This window comes from Marmota marmota, unplaced genomic scaffold (assembly GCF_001458135.2).
Source record: "Marmota marmota marmota unplaced genomic scaffold, marMar, whole genome shotgun sequence".
Lineage (NCBI taxonomy): Eukaryota > Metazoa > Chordata > Mammalia > Rodentia > Sciuridae > Marmota > Marmota marmota.
Genome location: NW_026000223.1, coordinates 583,728 through 593,728, shown reverse-complemented (window position 1 = coordinate 593,728; position 10,001 = coordinate 583,728). Strand labels below are relative to the sequence as shown.

The following is a 10,001-nucleotide window of genomic DNA, read 5'->3' as shown; positions in this document are numbered from 1 at the left end:
AAAAAGGGGGGGGGGGAGAGACTCTAACATAACAAACATCTGTTAAATTTTGGCAAATGCACATCAAAAAGAAGAAAGAATATTATAATACATCCTTTTATCAGAGTGAGACGGTAAAGATTCTTATCATAAAATATATTGTATGCTGACGTTTATTCTGTTGAATAACTGGATGAGAATACTTTGTTTTTTCCTTAGAAGTATCTCATTTACTCATTAATTTTTGTTTTGTTTTGTTTTGTTTTTTTGGTACCAGGGATTGAACCTAGATGTGCTTAATCACTGAGCCACATCCCCAGCCTTTTTTAAATTTTTTATTCTGAGACAGGGTCTTGCTAAGTTGCTGAGGCCCTTGTTATCCTCTAGCCTTATCCTCCTGAGCCACTGGTAGTCATGCACTACCATGTCTGGCCATTCATTGATTCTAAAGATTGAGATGATTTATGTGTGGTGTTATCATCTAAAGACTTTATTTCTGTGATGAATTTCATTAGATAGCAGTCTAGAATGCTGCTAACTGGCTTTTTGAATTCATATTCTGATTCATCTAATAATAGTAAAATATCCTCTGTCAGTTTTCTTGTTTTTCCTCTGGTAGGAGATACAGAGTTCTGAGTTGTTAAATTTGGTCAATGAAAGCTAGAGGACAGCAAAGCCTTTCCAGTATTTCAATCTTTCAGAGATTTCTTCTTTCTTTCTTTTTTACTTTTTTTTCCATTTTTTGAGACCCGGTCTTCCTATATCACCTAGGTTGGCCTTGAATTCTTTTTTTTTTTTTTTATTTAATTTTTTATTGTTGGCTGTTCAAAACATTACATAGTTCTTGATATATCATATTTCACACTTTGATTCAAGTGGGTTATGAGCTCCCATTTTTACCCCATATACAGATTGCAGAATTACTGCCTTGAATTCTTGGGCTCAAATGGTTCTCTACCTTAGCCTCCCAGGTAGCTGGAACACAGGTGTGCGCCACCACACCTGGCTTATAATAAGCTTCTTAAAATAATTGTAGAATGTGGGCAATGCCATAAGAATGATTATTCTGCTTTGCCTCATACTTCTAGATGAGTTAATCACCCTTCCATTTTCATATTTTAAAATGCTTTTTAAAAACATAAGTAGAAATAATTGATTGGTAATAATGAGTAAGCAGCAAAATATTTCAAGGTAGAGGAAAAGTAAGAACACAAAGACCCCATAGTGTATCTTGTATTAATAAAAGGGTCCAGTGGATCCAAATGGTAATTAAGTTTTATTCCATTAACATTTTTTTTCTTTTTGTTCTTTGGACTCACAAAAGGTTTTAAAATATCAATCCTTAAAAATGAAACTGTTCAAGAAAGAGACTCAAAGAGGGTTTGAAACTGGGTCCAGAATTCTTTTTTGTACACAATTTTTTTTTTTTTTTTTTTGTGCAAGGTAATGTAGAATTTACTGAAAAATCTTTCTTTATCTTTAAGGCTTTAGGGGACCAGATACTGTTTGTAAATCGTCCTGATAAGAAGAAAATACTTTTTTTCAATGATAAGAGCTGTCAATTTTCTGTAGATGAAGGTGAGCCTTTTCTTTTTACTTTCTTTGGTTTGTAAGTACATGGCAATTTTAGTGTGATAAAATTTATAATATTCATAATACAGTTATAATTTAAATGTTACTGCTTTCTTAGCATTATCTTAGAATATAGCTAAAGGACATTATGTTTAATATGTTGTTTCTTAGAATGCAATTCAAAATGTTATTTAAAAGATTTTAGGTTAATTGTACTTGCAATCACAATATAACAGTTCATGGTTTCTTGTTTATTGCTCAACTGTACCAAATAGGTATTTATTTTTCTATGTCTGTAGTTTTACAAATGTCACTTCATATCTCAATAAGAAAGCTTGATGCAGGATGCATAAAAGAACAAACTTACATTGGTGACTGGTATTTTCTTAACTTATGAATTTTCAGTTATCACATTGGATGAGGAAGAAGATAATTTTTTCTTTTCTTTCTGGAAGATGTACAGTTGGGTACTAAGCTATGTTGTTTTGGATTTTTGTTTCAAATATTTGGAGGCAGTATTGGTTGTGTAAAAGATAACTGAAGATGTTTAGTGAAAAGAAATTTTCTTCACAGATTCAAGCAGAAATTCCCATTTAAACAAATACGGGGGTAATATACTGTAATTTGTATTGCTTTTGAATTGTTGTAAAATGACAAGAAATGAATCTGAATGTAATTATAAAATTTAAAAGTAATATGAACCTTCAGTAAAGTATTCTAACAATATAGAAATAACAGAGAGAGGGCTGGGGTTGTGAGGTAGAACGCTTGCTTAGGACAGGTGAGACCCTAGGTTCGATCCTCAGCACCACATAAAAACAAATAAATAACAACACATAAATAAAGGTTAAATTCTTTTTTTTATATTTATTTTTTAATTGTAGTTGGACACAATACCTTCATTTTATTTATTTATTTTTATGTGGTGCTGAGGATCGAACCCAAGGCTGCACATGTGTGAGGCAAATGCTCTACCACTGAGCCACAACCTCAGCCCCAAGGTTAAATTCTTAAAAAAGAAAGAAAGAAAGAAATAACACAGAGAAGAATAGTAATATTAGACTACAAATAATGAGACTATTGCTGTGGCTTGCATATTGTAATATTATTGCTGCTTTATGACAAAATTGAGATTCTTCTGAATGAGCAATTTTGTATAACAAATGTTGTCTATTATTTATTTACTTGTTTATTTTTTGCAGTTTTGGGGATTGAACTCAGGTGTGCTTTGGCACTGAACTCTATTCCCAGCCCTTTTTAATTTTGAAATAAGGTCTGACTGAGTTGCTTAGGATCTCACTGTTGCCCAGGTTAGCCTTGAATTTGCCTCAGCCTCCTGAGTGGCTGGTATTACAGTTATATGCCACCATGGTGGGTTTCTTGTCTCTTTAGTAGTTAATAAATGTTTTGATTATAATTTTGTAATTTCTGCAATAATAAGTTTTTCTCTTTCTTTGCTGATGATTGAATCTAGGGCGTCATGCATGTGATGGAAGTGCTCAATAACCAAGTTATACCCTCAGCCTTGGTTTTTCTTTTCTCTTATCTGGCTAGAGATATTCAGGGTTGTGGTGCCTAGTAGGTAAGGCTTTACTTAGATGACTGTGATTTATTTTAGGAAATAAAATGTGTGTTTTTGTGAAAATCCTGATTGAGTAATTCATAAAGTTAGTTCTCAGTAAATGTTAGTTAAATAGAAACTTGCAGAACACTCTGCTGCAGAATAGCAATTTGTTGCTGTTTCTTTTTTTCTTTTGTTAGTTGTTAGTGGAACTTTATTTATTTTATGTGGTGCTGAGAATTGAACCCAGTGCCTCACACATGCTAGGCAAGCATTCTACCACTGAGCCACAACCCCAGCCCCAATTTGTTGCCGTTTCTAATAATAAGGTAAACTTTTTCTATAAACAAGTAGTAACTATTTCTGTACATTGTAGCAGGAGATGCTTAATAAGCCAAGTTTTGTGTACTACTTAGCAATTTTGTATTCTTTTAATCTTCTTTCCTTGAAATTTTGCCTTATTGTTAAGTTTTATAATTGTTAGATGCATTTCTTGTCTTAAAAACATTTAAGATTCTTCTAAGNCTAAAAAATAACTAAAAAATAGATATTAAAAAAAAGAATAAAATCATGGCATTTGCAAGTAAATGGATGGAATTGGGAGAATACAATGCTAAGTGAAGTAAGCCAATCCCAAAAAACCAAAGGCCAAATATCTTCTCTGATATAAGGATACTGATTCAAAATGGGGATGGAGGTGGAGCATGGGAGGAATAGGTGAATTTTAGATAGGGCAAATGGGAGGGAGGGGAAGGCAGGGGACAGTGGAATGAGATGGACATCATTACCCTAAGTACATGTATGGAAACATGAATGGTGTGACTCTACTTTGTGTATAACCAATTTGTATAATATGAATTGATTTGCATTCTGCTGTCAAATATAACAAATTAGAATAAATAAAATAAAAAAATAGATCTTTACTTAGCTGGGCACAGTGGTGTACTCCTCTAATACCAGTGGCTCTAGAGGCTGAGCCAGGAGGATCACAAGTTCAAAGCCAGCCTCAGCAATTTAGCAAGGCCCTAAGCAATTTAGTGGGAACCTGTCTCAAAATAAAAAATTAAAAAGGGCTGGGGATGTGGCTCAGTGGTTAAGCACCCCTGAGTTCAATCCCTGATATCTGCCCCCCCAAAGTCTTTAAAGTTGCTGACTTATTTAATAAATGGTGAAATATTTCCCCAGATTTCTTAGTACTAGACCATCCTTAATACTCCTAGAATACCCTTCCCTTGGCTTATGTACTTTGGAATTTTTATACTAACATTTTTAGGATTTTTTTTGTATGGTTATTATGCTGGATTAATAAAAAAGAACACTTCTTCCTTCTTTCTTTTCCTTTTCTGCTCCTTTCTTGTGAGAATATTAGATTTGAGGAGAAGATTTGAAAACATATGCCCATAAATGTGTCTGTGTCTGTTTTTTTTTTTTGTGTGTGACAGGAATTGAACCCGGGGCACTTACCCACGAGTCACATCCTCAGCCCTTTTTATTTTTTGAGACAGAGTCTTGCTAAGTTGCTGAGGCTGGCTTTGAACTTGTGATCCTCCTGACTGAGCCTCCTAGCTGGTATTACAGGTATTCACAATGGTCCCTGGCTGGTTTGTGTTTTTTTTTTTTTTTTTTTTTTTAATATTTATTTTTTAGTTGTGGTTGGACACAATACCTGTATTTATTTATTTTTATATGGTGCTAAGGATCCAACCCAGGGCCTCACACTTGCTGGGTAAGTGCTCTACTGCTGAGCCACAACCCCATTCCTGGTTTGTGTTTTTTAAACAACATTATTAATGTCATATTTGGCTGTGTCTTTTAAGTTTTCTATCTTGTGAGTCAATTTAGAAACTGTGTTTTCTTACAAACTAATTCATTTAGAAACTTCAAATTTGTTAGCATTAAATTTTGTAGAGTATGGTTCTAGAACTTGTTTTATTTTTTGTTATGTTGCCTTTTTATTGCTAGCTTTTGGTGTACTTGGATATTCTTTATTTCTTTGTTAAGTAACTTATTGGATTGTTTTACTTTTATTGTATACTATGTTTTAATTTTAACAGAAATATAATCTATCACACTATGTAGATTCTGTCTGAGCGGGCATTAAAGTCTTCTCAGTATTTCCTATAGTTGGTGTTTTATTTTGTGTATTTAGTTTAAAAAATTTTTTTTTAGTTGTAGATGGACACAATACCTTTATTTTATTTATTTTTAATGTGGTACTGGGGATCGAACAACCCCCAACCCCCATTATTTATTTTAAAATATTTTTTAGTTATCAGTAGATTTGTATTTATTTATATGTGGTGCTGAGGATGGAACCCAGGGCCTCACACATGCCTGGCAAATGCTCTACTACTGAGCCATGACTCCAGCCCTATTTTTTATTTATTTTTTTTTAATGAAGAGTTTTTAGTCTGTGTATGTTCTTGGCCATTATAGTTTATTTAAGGATTGTATCCATAATCATTATAAAGTGTACCTCTATTTTGTATTTAATTTTACTTGAATTATATTTAATTTTACTTTATCAGTCATTACTGTCATAACCTTTGTCTTTTGTTTTATGTGACTTCCCGGCCATGGCCTACATAGGGAGGGAGTAGGTGACCGTTGGAAGTGTGGACTGGCTGGAAATAAACTCTAGAAAAGCAGTATTAAGAAATAAGGGGCCAGGGTTGTGGCTCAGTGGGCAGAGCACTTGCCTAGCATGCATGAGGCACTGAGTTTGATCCCCGGCACCACATAAAAATATGCAAGTAAAATAAAGATATTGTGTCCATCTACAACTAAAAAAATAAAAAAATAAAAAAGCAAGAAATACAGGCTTGGCGCAGTGGCACAAGTCTGTAATCCCAGCGGTTCTGGAGGCTGAGACAGGAGTATCACAAATTCAAACCCAGCCTCAGCAAAAACGAGGCACAACTCAGTGAGACCCGGTCTCTAAATAAAAATAGGGCTGGGGATGTGGCTCAGTGGTTGAGTGCGCCTGAGTTCAATCCCCTGGTACCAAAAAAGAAGCACAAAAGATGAGAAATTATTCAAAGCAGAGGCATTGTGATGATGGGTAGAGGAGACTTGATGGGTCTGATCCTAACAAAGGGAAAAGCCCATGGATCCTTTATTTATAGTTAAGCATATCAAAGAGATTCATCGAGGAGCTTCTTTAGGAAAATAGGATGACAATGGGGAAAACAAGTTGGTTGGGGCTTGGCAGCTTTGAAGGGGGCAACTGCCTTTGAACTTTGGGCTGTGAGCTGAGACAGGGCACCAGCATGATCTGGGAATTTTACACACGTTCCCAGAAAAGCAACCAATCCTGCCTTATGATGGCCCAAACAAACCCTTAATTCTTACCCGGCTTCCAACATAACTGATAGATTTTTGCATTTTATTCTACCGGTATTCTTTGTTTTAGGCATTTCCTTCGTAGGTGGCATGTGGTTATCTTTAAGTTTTTGAATTGGTTCTGAGTCTCATTTTATATCATTGTTATATGGTGTGTTCTCCCTATTATTTATTTAGAAGTTGTGTAATTTATGTTTATTTTCTTACTCTCTATTGACTTTTTATTTCCTTGTTGATATTTTCTGGATTTTCGTTATAATCTATTATGTTTATTCATGAATTTATTCAACAAATATTTATTCATCTCTTACTGTGTGCTCCAGTCATTTTGCTAAATGTAGGCGACACAGTAGTGAAAAAGATGAACTACTCTTCTGCTTTCATGGAACTTACACACTACAGGGGAAAATAGAAAAAACTTAAAAAATATTATAGATTGTATAAAATGCTAGGAAGGAAATAAATGAGCTATTTGCCATGCCGTATAATCATTGGGAAAGTTCAGAGACAAACTCACTGAAAAGAGATGAGGTAAGCTAAAACCTAAGGAATGAAATAGAGCCAGTCTTGTAAGTCTCGGAATAGTGCCCATATGGTTACAGTTTTAGGGGAAGTATTCAAGTAGAGGGAATAGCAAAAGCAAGACAAAAGGGAAAACTTCGATTTTTTTTTTTCTTTTTCTCCCTATACTAACGGTGTTTGATTCATCAGATTTAGTGAACCCTTTTAATGACAAATGTTTTGTGAACACCTTTTTTGCTCTTGTGAAATTCATAGATAATATAAACTATGAACACACATTTTCTTTAAAGATCAGTATAATACCTTAAGTAACATAAAGAAATAAAAGGAAATTTATGTTTCTAAATTTTCTTTCAGTATTTATAAATGGTCAGGCACAGTTTTACTAAAAGTGGAATATAAACAAAACATCTATTTACCTTCATATATAGAGTCACCATGAATTTGTTATCTATAAATGATTGATTTAAGTGTCATATAAGCAACTTATAAAGCATAACCAGTGTTTTCTCTAAGTGGTATACAACTCCTGGTAAAACTCTGAAAAATGCAAAGTGAAGCTTTTCTGTGATTTAACCAAAAGTAAACTATTCTATGACTATACAATGTGCATTGTATATTTTGAGAAAATGAAGTGTGTATTAAAGCATTACACAGAGTACTTTGTTAATACATACATCCATGCACACAATTAGATTATAGGCTGTAATATTATAAACTGGTATTTTTTTTCATTAATTAATACTTTAGGATAGATAGTGGAAGGTAAGCAGGATTTTCAACTTGGCAGCATTGGACATTTTGGGGCTAAATAATTTTTTGTTATTGTTGTTGAGAGTTGTCCTATGCATTGGATATTTGTCAACATCTCTGGCTTCTTTAGATGGCTAGCATAGCTTCCTCACAGTGTGAAAATAAAAATTGTTCTTCAGATATTTCCAAATTTACCCTGGGGGACAAACTTGTCCAGGTTGAGGATGAATTAAAGGTACACTTTATACAATAAAGAAAGATTGAGATATATTCATTGTCTTCAAGCTCTGTTTTCATAGGTTCTGTCATTCAACACTTAGTGATAAAAGGAATACCAAAGTATTAAGGATAGCTGGTTGCAGTAGCGCACACCTGTAATCCCAGCAGCTTGGGAGGCTGAGGCACGAGGATCATGGGGTAAAAGCCAGCCTCAGTAACTTAGCAAGGCCCTAAGCAACTCAGTGAGACCCTGTCTCTAAATAAAGTACAAAATAGGGCTGGGGATGTGACTCAGTGGTTGAATGCCCCTGAATTCAATCCTGAGTACTACTCCCCCCGCCCCCGCAAAAAAAGGGCTGGGTATGTGGCTCAGTGGTTAAGTGCCTATGGGTTCAATACCTGGTACAAAATAAATGAATGCTTGCATGCACAAGGCCCTGGGTTCAATCCCTAGCACCACAAAACAAAACAACAACAAAAAAAACCAAACAAATAAACAACAACAACAACAAACCAAACAAAATGAATGAATGAATGAATGAATAAATGAATAAATAAATGTGAATAAAGTTTCTGTCCTTGAGCTTACATGCTGAGGAGGGAGAATGACATAGGAACACATAATACTGATGGTCAATATAGTTAGATGTATCAAATGTGTTTTGACTTAAAATATTTCCAACTTGCTGTCGATTTATTGAGATGTAACCTCATTGTGAGTTGAGGAGCATCTGTATAGTACAACATGTTGCATATTATAATTTCAATGGTACAATGCTATAAAGACACCAGAGGAAATATGTGCAGGAATCTCAAGGGTAAAATACCATTCATTTACTTGAACATGTCAGTGTTACATCATCAATTTAAAAAATAGTTTTAAAAAATCTGAGTTTTTGTTAACAATACAAAGAATGTGTATTTCCACTTAAGACTCATTGAAAATCGACACATTTGGAGGTTGGGATGGAGCTTAGTATTTATTAGAGCTCTTGTCCGGTGTGTGCAAGGCCTGGGGTTGAATTGGCACATTTTAACATTTGTCTTTCTCTTTTCTCTTTCATGTTTTACTTTTCAACATGCTTGGTTTTTTTGATTGTATTAATGTTGATTTTAGACCACTAGGTGGCAGTCTTTGCTTTAGAGAGGAGCCATGAGTGAGTTTGGGGCCCAGTGAAGATTCACCCTTTATTCTATCTGTATTAGACAACAGATGTTCTTAAGATGAGACACAGCTAAAGTAAGGAGACAGTTTATCGCATAGTATTTTTAAAAATTAAACAGAGAGGTGAATACAGAATATTGGACCTAGGAATGCATCTTATTTCACAAAGATATTTATTTCCCTAATCAAAATCTTATTCATTTAGAGGCAGTATGAATGCAGTGGTCAAGAAGACCATCAAGAAGTGAAATAATCTTAGCTCTGCTGCTTTCCAGCTTACACAAGATACTTTTTTCCTGCGATTCCTCAATTGTAAAATGGGAATAATGGTATCTCATTATGAGGATTAAATGAATAATGTAAATACAAGTGCTAGAGCTTAGAACAAAACCTAGCATATAGTAAGAACACAGCAGTGTTAGCTATTAGTAGTATTGAAAATATAGGATATAAAATACTAGTGTATAATTCTCCTTATTTGGCTATTTACTTATTAGATCATTGACTCATGATTTTATAGTTTTGCATTTAATTAGAGGGCAAAGACAGAACTATTTAACAGTCTGAGGCCACATTTGCAATATGCAGTTATGTATTTAAAAATTTTTTTAGTTGAAGATGGAATAATATTTTTTATTTTATTTATTTTTATGCAGTGCTGAGGATTGAACCCAATGCCTCACACGTGCTAGGCAAGTGGGCTTTACCACTGAGCCACAACCCCAGCCCCTATGTATTGTTTTTTGGTGTTCCTGATACGGTACCAATGACTATGTGACCTTTCCCCCATTGGTGGTAACATGTTCTTTTTGACTAGGATCCTAAACAATTTTACCTTTATTTTTTGCTCCTTCTAGTAATTACCACTTCTTTTTTTTTTTTTTTTTT

The 10,001-nt window shown here is 34.2% G+C and overlaps 1 protein-coding gene across 2 annotated transcripts in view; it reads left to right on the top strand.

The window, feature by feature from the left end:
* Window positions 1-10,001, top strand: part of Gtf2e2 (general transcription factor IIE subunit 2) — a 68,497-nt gene that overhangs the window by 46,590 nt on the left and 11,906 nt on the right. For both annotated transcript variants that reach the window (XM_015501234.2, XM_048792761.1), the window contains one exon: window positions 1,464-1,557. In XM_015501234.2, the coding sequence (XP_015356720.1) occupies window positions 1,464-1,557 (94 nt within the window). The remainder of the gene's footprint in view (window positions 1-1,463; window positions 1,558-10,001) is intronic.